General features: G+C 28.2%; 2 protein-coding genes across 2 annotated transcripts; both read right to left on the minus strand.

Moving 5' to 3' along the window:
- Positions 1-274: 274 nt before the first annotated feature.
- On the minus strand, positions 275-2,615 carry LOC101213888 (lectin). Its single transcript, XM_004135512.3, has 3 exons — positions 2,365-2,615; positions 1,671-1,789; positions 275-823 (listed from the first exon to the last, which is right to left on the minus strand). Exons 1-3 carry the CDS (start codon positions 2,533-2,535, stop codon positions 433-435), a joined length of 681 nt encoding a protein of 226 aa, XP_004135560.1. The 5' UTR covers positions 2,536-2,615; the 3' UTR covers positions 275-432.
- Positions 2,616-11,802: 9,187 nt separating this feature from the next.
- PP2 (lectin) lies at positions 11,803-14,026 on the minus strand. Its single transcript, XM_004135511.3, has 3 exons — positions 13,752-14,026; positions 13,478-13,596; positions 11,803-12,378 (listed from the first exon to the last, which is right to left on the minus strand). The coding sequence occupies exons 1-3, from the start codon at positions 13,920-13,922 to the stop codon at positions 11,991-11,993; spliced, it is 678 nt and encodes a 225-aa protein (XP_004135559.1). The 5' UTR covers positions 13,923-14,026; the 3' UTR covers positions 11,803-11,990.
- Between the last annotated feature and the right edge of the window lie 1,380 nt (positions 14,027-15,406).

The raw sequence follows: 15,406 nt of genomic DNA on the forward strand, positions 1-15,406 counted from the left end.
AATATAATTCTTCTTTTAATAAACTCAAAGAATTTTAAAAAGTAAATAAAATTTATTGTTAAAAAATTTAACATTTTCCTTAAAAAGATTAGTAAATATACATCTTCTAAACATATGATCCTCATCATGAATCATTTACCAGTTTCCATTTTTTCATTTTTTTTAGTATATCATCAAATACTGCTTAATAACAACATTCTATGTTTTGAGATACTAGAATTATTTGTTAACTCCAGCTCTATATTTGTAACAAATATATATACACAAAATAAAGTATAATAATTTTATATTTTATACACAAGACATCTATTACATCCTGATACCGTCGTTTATATTATAAAACAAACTAGAGTATAGTATACCTCTCTCATTTATTTAAACCAAACTACAAGTAGGGTAGTTGGAGTGAGACAAACTTAGAGATTCATATTCTTAGCTTTTGCAACATGGTTGCTTTGGTCGAATTTCAAAACTTTTAAAGATCAATCCCGACTTCCAATGTTGATTGTGGTTATACATGCTAAACTCGTACTCCTTAGCATTCAAACAACCATGTTTATCGCCAATCTTGAATTCCTCGACCTTGATCGTAAACCAAACATCTCGTGGCTTACATTCTAGGCTTTCACTGTTCACAAATTTTGTCCCATTTGGCAAGGTGAGTCCAAAGTTAATAGGTTCATGCCATCCCGATGCACACGACTTTAACAAAAGATGACATAATAGTTCATATGTAACGCCAGCTGATAGCATATATTCCTTGATCCTTACACGTACATCTAGCCAACGAACTTTTACAAGCTCAGCCACGTCAATTTTCTTACTGCCAAAGTTTTTTTACACCATCATCAACAAATAAACAACTTTTAAAATAATGACCGACTACTTAAAAAAAACTACTTATTATATTTTTTAAACCTCGTATTCATCTCTATGGTTTCACAAAAAGTTAAGTTCAATTTAATCTTGTCAATTTTTAGAAAGTAGTTTCATTAGTGAAACATTTATCAAATCATAGAGACTAATTTAATCTACTTTGTTCCGTAAAACCATTTCACAAAATTACACCCAAACAACCCTTTTAATTTTGATTAGTAAATAAATAATGAAGATTAAAGTTCATTCATTCAAACCTAATCTATCTCTTCTTTTGTGTTTTATTTTTTCATTTTTTTTATCTCAGTATATACCTTCCATAATTCATCATTTCATTTTTCAACACATAAAAAAAAAGAAAAACATAAAAAAAGAAAAAGAAAAAGAAAACCAATTCAAATTTTGTTCTCGTAATTTAAATTTTGTTTAATTTTAATAAACTACTTTCCATAATAAATCTTAAATGTAGCTTACATGAATATGTGTTTTCTAAATTTATGGGAAAATTAATATTGTTTATACATAACAAAGAGTTTATTTATTTATGTAAAATCAACCATAAACTAACAATATGGATTAAAACTTATTGAAAGGAGAAAGAACTAATAACCTGCTTTCAAATATAATCAACTAAGTTAACTAACTTACAAATAAATATATAGCAAATTAAATCGATGTAGACACTGACAATATATATAAGTGTAAATTGTGACATTTTATTATATTAGAAAATTGATATTTCAAAATATAGAAACGAAGACGATATTTAATGCGGTTAGAAAAAATAAGAATACCCAAAAATCTCGATAGATATCCATCTCCAGTACTGACATTCATTGATCCAAGCTATTGAGATGGCTTTTGGAAATATGAAGTAGGCATTACCCCTTCCCTTCCTATGAAACCAATAAATCTGCATACAAACTAATCATAATCAACTCTTTAACAAATTTTAATTAAAGATAAATAATAATAATAATAACAAAAAAGAAATTTCCATATCTTCTGTGTTTTAAGTTTATTTCTATGTAAAAAAAATTGAACGCTAATATCAAGATTTGTTCGAGAATCATTTTAATATTTGGTTCTATACTTTTAACTAAGTATTTTTTTTTCTAGTAAATATTTGGTTTGATACTTGTAGAAATAGTTTTGTTCCATGTATGATCAATTGAAATAATTTTTTCAAGGACTAATGTTTTTTTGTTTTTAATGTTAGTTGTAGAATCATCCAATTACTAAAAGAAATTTAGATTAAAAACAATTACATGCATATGCATGGAAGTTAAGATTATTAGATGTAAAGAAGAAATTTAGAAATAGAACAAACACAATTTTAGAAGAAAAGTGATTTGAGACAAGTTGAAATGAGTGATTTTAGTCTTTACAAAATCACTCATAATCATATCTTTTTAACTCTTTTTATAAGTCCTTCTAATATCAACTATATAATACTCTAAAAGAAATTAAAAATAATGTTACACTTGCCTTAGATCCATTGTTGAGGGAAGTCCCATCACAAAGTTGTTTATAGAGCTCAGAGGGGGAGGGCCAGTGCACCTCATGATCTCCAGTTGTTGGCAAAATATAACTCAAGCAATGACCATATTTCTCTTTTGTTTCCGAGTTCTCTCTTGCTTCAAGCTCTGAGGAAACCATTTCAAGAGGTTAACTTGGATAGTAAGAGAGTAGAGATATGGATGAAGATGAGAGTGGTGTAAAACGTGCACACACACGTATATATAGGCTCTATCTTGTTTCGTATAATAATGTTTTAAAGATGGGACGTGACAATTAGCTATTATAATGTCCCTTATCTTTAGCTATTTGATAATTTTAAAAAGCAACGATTTAATTATGGTCAAAATAAGAATTACTCAAAGTGTTATAATACATGCACTAGAATTAATTTCAAGATTAAACTTTTGATTCTCTTCACACCTCGTTTGTCTATAGTAAAAAAAAAAAGAAAAAAAGTAAATGATTTAATTCTCTATATCTCATTTTTTTCCTCTCTCCTTCCCTATTAGCTTTTTCTTTCACATACATGTACCTTTTTATACATTAATTTAAATTTAAATATTTTGATTAAATCTATAATTGAATCCATTACATGAAAATTAACTTCACAACAATATATAGAATTGACATAATTAATTATTTTAACCAATTATGTAGTATTTAATAAAATTTAATTATGTAACAATGTCTTGGCTTGACTGATCCTCCCCTCAACAAATGCCTCTTATACTTGGTCCAACCTCAGAGTTTCTGTTCTCTGCAGACTTGACATATTCCTATATTCCTCGTCCGGGGAAAGCAAGTTTACCAATCATTTTAGCAAGCTTCTATTTTGCTTGAATCAAAGAACCTCAAATGGGATCTGGTTCCCTTCAGGATCAACAATTGTATGCAGAATGAAAAAGAGTTACTTAATAAAGTGGTTAGTTGTTGGCCAAACACTGCACAAGAGAGATATCTTGGCTATGCTTTCATGCGAAGACTGAGACAATTGACCAGAAAAATCAAAAGTTGGCAGTTCGAGAAGAAAAATGCATCTAAAAGGGATAGTGAAGCTTTCAAATCTGAGATAGACAAGATTGACTTGCTGGAAGCCTAGAATGCCCTTATATTTATTTATAGTGACCAAAGGAAAATCTTATAGACCGACCTTGCTGATCTTATTTTCAAAGAATCTCAATACTGAACTTAGAGAGCTAAAAAAATGTGGCTGGAAGAAGGAGAAGAAAACACCAGCTTTTTTCATAAGGTTTGCAATGCCAGAAGGAGGAGGAATTAAATATTCGATATTTACGATAGCATAGGCTCTTGTTCTAATACGAATGATGGCATTGAAAGAGCTTTTATTGATGACTACAACTCCATCTACTCCTCCAACAATAATAATCCTCCCTCTGTCATTGAGAATCTCAATTGGCAACCTATAGATAATTCTCAATCCACTCACCTTAAAACTCCTTTTCCTTTGGAAGAAATCAAAGAGGCACTTTCATCTTTTCACAGTAATAAAGCACTAGGGCCAGACAGATACACTATAGACTTTTTTTTAAAAAAAAATTGAAACATTTTCAAGCCAAATATATTGGAAGTGTTCTAGGATTTTTTTCAAAAATGGTGTGATAAACAAAAATATGAATGAAACATATATCTCTCTAATTGCCAAGAAAGATAAATGTAGGACTGATGCAGATTATAGGCCTATCAATCTTACTACCTCCGTATACAAGATTCTTGCCAAGACTTTAGCCACAAGAGTGAAACTATTATTGCCTCATACTATATCGAGCCATCAAATGGCCTTTATTGACGAAAGATAAATTACTGATGCAATCTTAATTACTAATGAAGTCATTGATTTCTGGAAACGCAAGAAGATAAAAGGCCTGATCTTCAAGCTTGATAATGAAAAAGCTTTCGACAAGATCAAGTGCAACTTCACTATGCCTTGATGAAAAAAAAAAATCGGATATATGGAGAAGATGGATGCAATCCTTCATTCCAACGGCTCAATCTATATTTTGATAAATGGTAAACCAAGGGGGAGGATCATTCCTGAAAGAGGCATCAGGCAAGGAGATCCCATTTCTCCCTTCATATTCGTGATAGCTATGGACTACCTCAGTAGAATACTACAACACCTCGAACAATCAAATATGCTTACAAGTATATCCATCAAAGATTTCAATCTTACTCATCTTCTCTTTGTAGATGGTATCTTGCTCTTTGTTGAGGATAAAGATGAAAATATATAAACATCCAATATGCTATACACCTTTTTAAGGCGGCAACTGGTCTAAATTAAACATTAACCTTTCAAAAATCTACCATCTCTCCAATAACGTTTTCACTGAAAGATCAGATCATATTGCAAAAAACTGGGGAATAAAATTGAATTCATGCCCATCTCATTCGGGTATGCCGTTGGGGGTAAACCAAGCTCCAAACCTTTTTGGGACAACATAATAGAGAAGGTTTAGAAAAAATTGAGTAACTGGAAATACTCTCACATTTCCAAAGGTGAGAGAACCACTCTAATAAAGTCTTCCCTATCTGTTTCCAAAGCCCCATTACAGACATGTGTAAAGTCATTGAAAAGTATTGAAGGAATTTTCTTTGGAGAGGCAACTTTGAAAATACTTGCAATTCAAGCAACCACAAAAAAAATTTAAATCTAGAGGTCCATCATTGAGGCTAAATATTCAACTACTTGTCTGGATGATTTTTCCATTATTGCTAAATATAGCCGTCTAAATGGTTCATGCATGAAGATCCATTTGCAAAGATGTGAAATGGTTTAACTCTCATTTGGGCTGGAAAATGAAAAATTGCATAATGTTATCTTTTTGGCACAGTAACTGGAGTTCATTTGGTCCTCTTTACAATTCTTTAACCAGATTATATGCTCTTTCCACTCAGGAAAATGGCTCCCTCAGAGATATGTGAAATTTTGAACAATGTGGGTGAGATTTACACAATAGAAGGCCCCTAAGAGAAAGAGAAGCTTCACAGTGAAGTAACATTAGTGCAAACTTGCCCCCCGCTCCCATTCCGAAAAACAATCAATTGGATTGCTTCATTTGGAAACCAAACAGAAATAGTTCTTTTATAGTTCAATCTGCTCAATTTGTCAGCCTTGCCTCTACCTTCTCTTCTCCTACCTTAGATGGTCCCTTCTCCTACCATTCATGAACATATGGAAATCAAAGATTTTTAAAAAATACAAAATTTTCCTATGGTTTGTTATCCCACAAAGGAATCTTTACAAATGAGTCGATTCAACACATGCTAAAAAATCTTTGTCTCAACCCAAATTGTTGCATCTTATATAAAAATAGTAGTGAGACCACATATCACATCTTCCTCCATTGCTCTATTGTCAAATCTTTTTGGAACAAAGCAAAGGATCTCACAGAATCGGCAAATAATGTTGACAACCTTATAGCTTTATGCAATCACATCTGCACTATACACGTTAAGTTTCAAAAGGGTTTGATTCTTTTCAAACTTCTGATGGACATCACTTGGACAACTTGGTTGGACAGAAACAACAAACTCTTCAATAATAGTTAGGCCTCCTCCATTAATCTATGGGAGAATAAATGCAACCTCACTAGTTTTTGGTTTACCAAACACAAGCTCTTCAAAACATTATTATGCTTCTACAATAGCTTTAAATATCAGTATTTTTTGTTAGTTTATGAGCTCTTACATTATGACTTATCTTTAGCCTATTTGTAACTGTTTTGAACTATGTATCCCTATGTGCTTTATTGAATATATTTATGAGAATGATGATGACACTAAGAGGGTGTCCACCTAGTGGGGATGCTTGGGTGCGCCTGCTGACCCATCAAGTATCATTTTCTAAAAATTGAATGAGGAATTGAAGTGTGTACTTAATGAGCCATTTGGGGCGAGGAGTAACTTATGATAAATAGTTTAGGGATTATAATCGTCTGAGTATTATAATAGTGTGTGGATTATTATAGTCTGCATTTGGGTGTAGACTATAATAGTATGTTTTCATAGTCTACGTTTAAGGTGTAGACTATTATAGTCTGTGCCATTATAAGCTGTGTTTAAGATGTAGACAGTTATAATATGAGTTTTTCACTATTTTTTTTGTGTACATATATATTGTACATGAAATACACATTTTACTTCAATCGATTTTATTAAATTTGGTTAATTAGGATGCTCATCTAATAAATTTAGCTTCAAACTAGATTTTCCACCGCATACATGAAATACACATTTTTCTTACATGAATATAGTAGTTTTGCATTTTCATTATAATTATAGAATACAACAATAAACATAATCAAATGGACCATACTACTTTTCAAATTACCATTGATAGATTACATTTCCTCCAAAATAAACATGGTCTTAATTCATTTACGTGGGTAAAAGAAAAATGAGATACGTAAAGATGAATACATCTTGAGATTTATCTAAGCATCGTTGTTTTTAATTTTTTCACAAAAAATTACTACAAAATCATACATTGTATCGAAACATTTTTCCTTTTTTATCACATACTAGTTGTAAGCATATTTTTAACTTTTAAAAAAGTTTAATTAAGTATAAATGTAACTTGAAAAATATTTTTTAAACAAAATACCATGGTCCTAGTTTTTATAAAGAACACTAACAACTGAGATAATTTTCTATAATTTAGTTAGAGAACAAGACCTTTATTAGTTAAAATTAAAATATTTGGATAAGAGTGATAGGAACTAACTCATATGTTAAAGAATTATTTTAATATTTGGTTTCTCAATTTTGAAAAGTAAATATATTTTTTTTTGGTAATATTGTGATAAATCATTTCAAATATAATTTGGGTTTTATACGTGTAGATATAGTTTTTTTTTCAATGTAGGATCCATTTAAATTTAATTGAAAATAATTTTTTAAATGATTAATGTTTGCTTTTTTGTAGGTTAGTTTTAGAATCATCAAATTTAAAAAAGAAATTTAAATTTTAGATTAAAAACAATTAAAATATTTATAAACTATAATAAAATTTTAGATTCTATCAATAATAAAAACTGATAGACTTCTATTACTGGATATCAATGCCACTAATATAAACATATCAATGCATGACTATCAATGTCTATTACTGATAGAATCTGAAAATTTTACTTGTATATATTTTGTCAAATTTGCTATTTTTTACAATTCCCCTAAAAATAATTGGATGCATGAAAGATTATTAGACGTAGAGCAGAAATTTGGAGATAGAAAAAACACCATTTTAGAAAAAAAGTAATTTGTGATTTTAATCGTTTCAAAACCACTCCCAAACATATCTTTTAACTTCTTTATAAATCCTTCTAATATAAACTATATAATACTCTAAAAAAACTTACAAAGAGTGTTACACTTGCCTTAGTTCCCTTGTTTAGGGTGATCCCATCACAAAGTTGTTTATAAAGCTTAGCATAGGTAGGCCGTTTATAAAGCTTAGCATAGGTAGGCCAATGCACCACGATAGTTAGAGTTCTTGGCAAAATATAAGTCAGTCAATGACCATAACTCTCTTGTACTTGCGAGTTCTCTCTTGCTTTTGTCTCTATGCAAACCATACTTGAGGAGGTTAATTTGGATTATTAAGAGATCGGAGATGTGGATGAAGATGAGAGTGGTGTGAGGAACACAAACACACATATATATAGGCTCTTGTTTCGTACATTAATGTTTAAAGAATAGGACATGGTAATTAGCTATTTTGATGTCGCTTGTGTAAAGGTATCTGATACTTTTAAAAGTAACGATTTAATGTCAAGGTGAGTATTACTATTTATACTGTAAATTAATTTTAAGATTAGACCTTTTAATTTTCTATGGTCAAAAAAGGAAAAAAATAAAGTAAATGGTTTAATTCTCTATATCTCTTTTTTTTCTTTTTCTCTTCCCCCTTAACTTTGTTTCACATATATCTATTTTTTTTATACATTAATTTTTATTTTTATTTTTAAATTAAAATGTATTATATGAAAACTAACTTCATAACAATCTATAGAATTAACATAATTAATTATTTTAACCAATTCTGTAGTATTTAATAAAATTAAGGTATGATTGAGTGAGGAATTGAAGTGTGTACTCTTTTTATTGGTTAGAATATATTACATTTTAGTATTTTATGGGAAATTTTAATCAGTAAAATAATCTATATATATCAATTTATACTATGAGAATTTACAAAAATAACAAAAGAAAAAATCTAGTATTTACAAAAATAATAAAAGAAAAAATTAAGATAATAGAGTCCATGTCACTTACATTTTCAAAATTATAAAAATAGCAAATTTAAAAGTAGATTACTGTTTGATTACCATCGTATTTGCCAAATTTGCACTATGCAAAAAAGAGGTGTTATAGACTTTTTTTTATAATTTTTTTGTCATCTAATGCAATTTCCTTTTACATTAATCCGCTTTTTTTCTTTTCATTATGACATCTTTTCGCAAATATAATTGTTGTTGCTCTTTAGTTTGTATCTCACATATGGTACGATTCCTCTTCTGATCAATTCTCTAGAAAATCTCGCATACCAATCAGAACAACAAATGATTAAATCGTCTAGTTGAACAAAAACTGCAAAACAGAAAACATGTTAGTAGATGACTGAGTCGCAGATCACGCTCTCTTTAAGATGTTTCGCGACTCTGCTCTCTTTGTGCAAACAATATGATAGCCTCGTCGTCTCTAGGATAAAACAGCCTTGATCTTCAATTGGTTTTGCATAGAAACCAACTGAAATTCACAAACACTCAAGATGATATTGTGTTGCTTAGTACACAAAAAGTAATTTTGTTTTGGGAGAGTATGAAATCAGGAGAATTTTCTTTTTCTACGATGTTTAGGTGAAGAAAGACTGTATATATAGAAGTGGAGAGGGTTAATGACCAATTAATCTAGAAAATGAAAATAATTATCAATTAATTCAGAAAATAAAGGTTTTGGAAAGTCAAAAGTCAAAGAAAAACGTTTTAGTAAAAATATATATTATTTTATTCCTCCTCGCCCACTCGAGGAGGTCGTGTGGAGATATGAGCATATCTACATTTGCCTATCTCCTTTCTCCTACCAAGAGTCCAAACCATTAATGAATCAATGGGTATATGAAGCGACTTCCACATTGCAAATTAAGCAACATGGGAATGCAATGTGGAAATAAAATAATAATATATTTCTTCTTTCACACATTTTTCATCCAATAATAACAAAGCAGAAAAATATTTACACCGTATAGAATAATTTTTAAAATAGAAAAAGCTCATAAACCCACTATGAAAAATTCCAAAAAAGCTCGATTAATTGACATCCAGCACACGTAATATATTTGGCAAACGATTGTTTAGATTTGATCATTTTTCCTACATGATTGTTTAGATTTGATCGTTTTTCCAAATCAAAATGATGTTTTTATGTTTTTTTTTTTTTTTTGTACACGATTGTTTGTGTTTATCGTTTAAATTTGGGTTGTCAAATCTCAACGGTTTTTTTTCAAGATTTTTTGGAACTCGTTTATATAAGGAAAAGACCGTTTAAATTTGGTAATGATCGTTTATATTTGAAACACGATCGTTTATATTTGACCGTTCCAAATCTAAATGATTTTTTAAAGATTCTTTGTACATGATCGTTAAGATTTGACTATCCAATATCTCAACAATTTTTTTTCACGATTTTTTTATATTTGGAATAACTAAATATCAATTTGAAAACTAAAAAATTACACAAGAAGAGAAAATGATGATGGAAAGAAAAAAAAATTCGTAGAAGAGAAAGAAAAGAAAGACGATGAAAATGAAAAGGCAAACCTGAAATATTTTAAATGAATTTGTATTACATAATGAACCATCTTAATTTATTAATGCCTATACATAATATATATTGTATTACATACCGTTTCAAAAGTAACGATGTTTTCTTTCAACACAAATATCAAATATAGTCATTATCCACAAAATATATTAACATGACATTTTCAAATATAGTATAATATACCAAAATAATTATAAAATATAACAAAATTTTAGAGATTGTTAACCAATGTCTATTAGTGTCTATCATTGATAGATATAATATTTTGTAAATATTTTTAATAATTTTGTTATTTACAATAATGTTTGTAGCTTGGTTCCTGTTTTTTCTTCGGAGAAAAGAAAAATGAAAACAAAATTGGTATTTTAGTATCAAGCAACTGTCATTCCCTTAGGAAAATACATTTCATATAGTTTCACGAAGGATATACTTTATCAATAAAGTTAAGTCTCTGTTAACTTTAATATTAACTTTAACTTTAATATTTTTAGTTTCATATTAGATTGATACAAAGAGTTCATATAGTCAATTCGAGTTGGATGAAGAGCATATGGTGCTTGCTGATTTTTTGGGTTGCCACATTTGATTTTATAATGAATTAAATATATTTTGGGTTAGATAAGTTTTTGTTGATACTGCATATATATAGGTGTGATATTTTGTTGATATATTTGGATATATCTAGATGAATTAGTTTAGTTGATACTTTTGTTGATACACCTATAGTTAGGCTACACCTATAGTTAGGCTGTTTTGTTAGAAAAGTTAGGCTAACTATACATGTATGTATATGGTTCCATTGATATTATATATGTTAAAATATTATTAAAAGTTCTTTGATGGAAATTAAAGTTAGTTCATTCAATTGTTCAACAAGTGTGATCTCTTGTATTACTTATATACATTCGGCTACAAAACAGGTGCACGAAACATTATGAAGATATTTTAAAATATATAATTTTTTTTTCAAAGAAAAACTTAACTTGCAAAACATGTCAAGAGTACATGCAAAAAATGTCAAGAAATCACATGTACTTAACGTTTATAAACTATCAAGTATAACACTACTTGACGCTTAAAATCTGTCAAACAAAATCACTCTTATTCTTGACACTAGATTACTTGACGATTAAAAAGTGTCAAGTAATCTCATATACTTGACGTCTTTTACCTGTCAAGTAAACTGGTTTTACTTGACGATTAAAACCAGTCAAATATACCTTCTTTATTCTTGACACTGGATTACTTAACACTTTTAAAAGCGTCAAGTAAACCTTTACTTGACAGTTTTTAAGCGTCAACTAAGGCCAATTTTGTAGTAATTGCTGTCTAGATTCACACCACAATCTAGGTTACTAGTTTCCATTATTTCATTGTTTTTTAGTATACCATCCAATGCTTCTTAACATCAACATTTTCTTTTGAGATTCTAGAATTATTTGTCTAACTCTTGCGCTATATTTGTAATAAATATATATAACAGAAATATAGAGCAAAATATATATATATATATATATATATATATATATATATATATAAATAAATATACTAAGTAGAAGGTAGTTTTCTATATTATATATATATCTTTATTAATTTTTTTTTTATTGAACACTATTACTGTATTACATAGTGATATTGTTGTTTATATTAGAAAACAAAGTAGAGTGTAGTATACCTCTCTCATTTATTTAAACCAAACTACAAGTAGGGTAGTGGGAGTGGGAGTGAGAGAGATGTAGTGATTTATATTTTTAGCATCCGCAACTGGATTGTTTGGGTCGAATTTCGAAACCTTTAAATTTCAACCCCGTCTTCCATTGACTACTGTGATTGTACACTCTAAACTCATACTCCTTATCACTGTTACAATCATGTTTGTCGACCTTGAATTCCCCAATCTTGATCGTAAACCAAACATCTCGTGGCTTACATTGTAGGCTTTCTTTGGTCTCAATTTTTTTTCCATCTGGGAGGGTGATTACAAAGATAACAGGTTCTTGCCATCCAGAGGCACAAGGTGTAACGCAAACATGACATAATACTTCATATAGAACTCCAGATGATAGTGCGTATTGCTTCAACTTTCCACTTATATCCAACCAACATACTTTTATAAGCTGTGCCACGTCAATTTTCTTACTGCCAAATTTTTTTTACACCATCATCAACAAGTAAACAACTTTAAGAAAAAATTACTAGCTACTAAAAAACAGTATATTTTTATGCATTCCATCTAATTGTCTGTAGAACGAAAATTTTCTTTTCACGTCATTTTTTTTAAATCGTAAATTTGGTCTTTATTAGTTTAAGTAAAAGGTTAAGTTCAATTTAGTCTTATGAAATTTTAGAAAGTGATTTTATTAAAGGGACATTTTTAAAAATAGCAAAATAAATTAAAATATCTACAAGTTATAGCAAAATTTTGAATTCTAATCTTCTATCATTATAGTATATCAGTGACTATCAATAATAAAATTTGCTATAGGTTATAAATTTTTTGTAAAATTTACGGTTTTTGAAAATTTTCCTTTATTAAATCATAAAAACTAACTTTTTCTCATTCCTATTCCAATGTCAGTAATTTAATCTATTTGTTCTCTATAAAACCATTCCTCAAAATTACATCCAATCAACCTTTTTAATTTTAATTACTAAATAAACAATAAAAATTAAAGTTCATTCAAATTTAAACCTAATCTTTTATGTTTTATTTTTTTCATTTTTTTAAAGTCAGAATATACCTTCCATTGTTCAAGATTTTGTTTTCCAACACACAAGAAAAAAAAATAGTAAGTTAAGAAAATAAAAAGAAAACAAATAGGACAGAATGAGATATATTTAAGGTTAAAATTCCAGTTTTGTCCTTCTAATTTAAATTTTGTTTAATTTTAATCCATACCTTTCCATCATAATAAATCTTAAATTTAGTCGCTAACCTGAATAAGTATTTTCTAAATTTATGGTAAAGTTGTTTATACATAAACTTAGGTAAAATCAACCCTAAGCAAGTTCTATGGACTAAAACTTAAATTTATTGAAAGGGGAAGAATTATATACTGCTTTCAAATATAACAAACTAAGTAAACTAACTTATAAATTTATAACAAATTAAATTGACGTAAACACTGTAAATATGTATATGTGTAAATCGGGATATTTTGTCACATTCAAAAATTGATATTTTAAAGTATAGAAACTAGAACGATATTTAATGATAGTAAAAAAAAAATAAACATACCCATAGATCTCCCCGGGTATCCATTTCCAGTATTGACAATCATCGATCCAAATTATTGTGAGGGATTTTGGAAGTAGGACATACCTATTACCCTTTCCCTTTTTGTCAAACCAATAAAGCTGCAAACAAACTAATCATACTCAGCTCTTTGAACACAATTATCGATCCAAGCTATTACGAGGGATTTTAGTGATTTCAAAACCAATCTCAAATATATCTTTTAACTACTTTATAAATCATAGTGTAAACAAATTAAAAAGAATGTTAGACTTGCCTTAGTTCCCTTGTTTAGGGTGATTCCAGCAATAAGTTGTTGATAGAGCTTAGCATAGGTAGGCCAATGCACCGTGACATTTAGAGTTTTTGGCAAAATATAAGTAAGACAATGACCATAACTCTCCTGTATTTGCAAGCTCTCTCTTGCTTCTGTCTCTATGCAAACCATATTTGAAAAGGTTAATTTGGAGTATTAAGAGATTGGAGAGATGGATGAAGATGAGAGTGGTGTAAGGCACATATATATACTCTCTTGTTTTGTATCTTATTGTTTCAAAGATGGGACGTGGTAATTAGCTATTTTTATCTCTTATCTAATCGTATATTATACTTTTAAAAAGTGACCATTTAATGCCAAAATGAGTATTACTCAATTGATATAATAAATATATGAAGAATTTTCAAAAATATCAAATTTTACAAAATATTTATAACTTTTAGTAAATTCTATCACTAATAGTCGTTGATATGTTATAGTGATTGAATCCAAAATTTTGTTATAGCTTATAAATATTTTAATTTATTTTGTTATTTTTAAAAATGTCTTTATATTAAATTAACGTGAAGATTAGACCTTTTGATTTTCTACCCTTTATCTATGGTCAAAAAAATAAAAAAATAAAGTAAATGATTTAGTTCTCTTTATCCCTTCTTTTTTTCTCTTCTTCCTCGTGAGAATTTTCTTTTCACATATATCTATTTTTTATACATTAATTTATAAACGTGTAAATTAAATCTGTAATCCAATCCTTTATATGAAAATTAACTTCACATTAATATATAGAATTAACATAATTAATTAATTTCACAAATTTTGTAGTATTTAACAAAATTTTAATTACATCTCAAACCGTTTAATTTAAAAAATAAGTTATTTTGAAAAAAATAATGTGTTTGAAAGTTAGTCAAAACTATATTTTAAGTGAATAATCTATTTAAACAAAAATAAATTTCTTAAAAAACATTTTTTTTCTAAATTAATCCAAATAGACCCTAAGTCTGGAACATACGTTAAGTCAAAGTGAGGAATTGAAGTGCGTACTCTTTTTATTCATTAGAATATATTATATTTTAATATTTTATTGTAAATAATCTATATATATATATATAACAATTTACATTAATCTACTCTTTTTTTTTTATCTTTTCCTTATTGTATGAATCGTTTTGGTGTGCATAATGTATATATTGTATTTGATACCGTTTTAAAAGTAGGGATAGTTGTAAAATTAGTAATTAAATTCAAAATAGTTAAGTATATAGCAACGCTTTTAAAAATTTGCAAATATAGCGAAATTTGTCAAATTATATTAATGATACAAGTCTATCACCGATAGACTATATTGTAAATATTGATCTATTACTGATAGATCATATAAGTCTATCAACGATACAAATCTATCAGTCATAGTCTTGCTATATCTTTAATCATTATTTATGAAATGACCATCAATTACAATTACTTTTAAAAGTATTGATTTCTTTTTCAAAATAAATATCAAATATAGTCATTACGCACAAAATATATTAGTAAATATAGTAAAATAACATTTTCAAATATAATATAATAAATCAAAATAATTACAAAATATAATAAATTTTTAAAGATTATCAATGAAAGACACTAATACAAGTCTATTAATGCCTCTATCA

This window comes from Cucumis sativus, chromosome 1 (assembly GCF_000004075.3).
Source record: "Cucumis sativus cultivar 9930 chromosome 1, Cucumber_9930_V3, whole genome shotgun sequence".
NCBI classification, from domain to species: domain Eukaryota; kingdom Viridiplantae; phylum Streptophyta; class Magnoliopsida; order Cucurbitales; family Cucurbitaceae; genus Cucumis; species Cucumis sativus.

Coding starts and splice junctions, on each gene's coding strand:
- LOC101213888 (XM_004135512.3), bottom strand. CDS start 2,535: ATGGTTTCCTCAGAGCTTGAAGCAAGAGAGAACTCGGAAACAAAAGAG. Junction 1,790..2,364: donor CCCTCAACAATGGATCTAAG/GCAAGTGTAACA, acceptor GTTTGTATGCAG/ATTTATTGGTTTCATAGGAA. Junction 824..1,670: donor ATATCTATCGAGATTTTTGG/GTATTCTTATTT, acceptor AAACTTTGGCAG/TAAGAAAATTGACGTGGCTG.
- PP2 (XM_004135511.3), bottom strand. CDS start 13,922: ATGGTTTGCATAGAGACAGAAGCAAGAGAGAGCTTGCAAATACAGGAG. Junction 13,597..13,751: donor CCCTAAACAAGGGAACTAAG/GCAAGTCTAACA, acceptor GTTTGTTTGCAG/CTTTATTGGTTTGACAAAAA. Junction 12,379..13,477: donor ATACCCGGGGAGATCTATGG/GTATGTTTATTT, acceptor AAAATTTGGCAG/TAAGAAAATTGACGTGGCAC.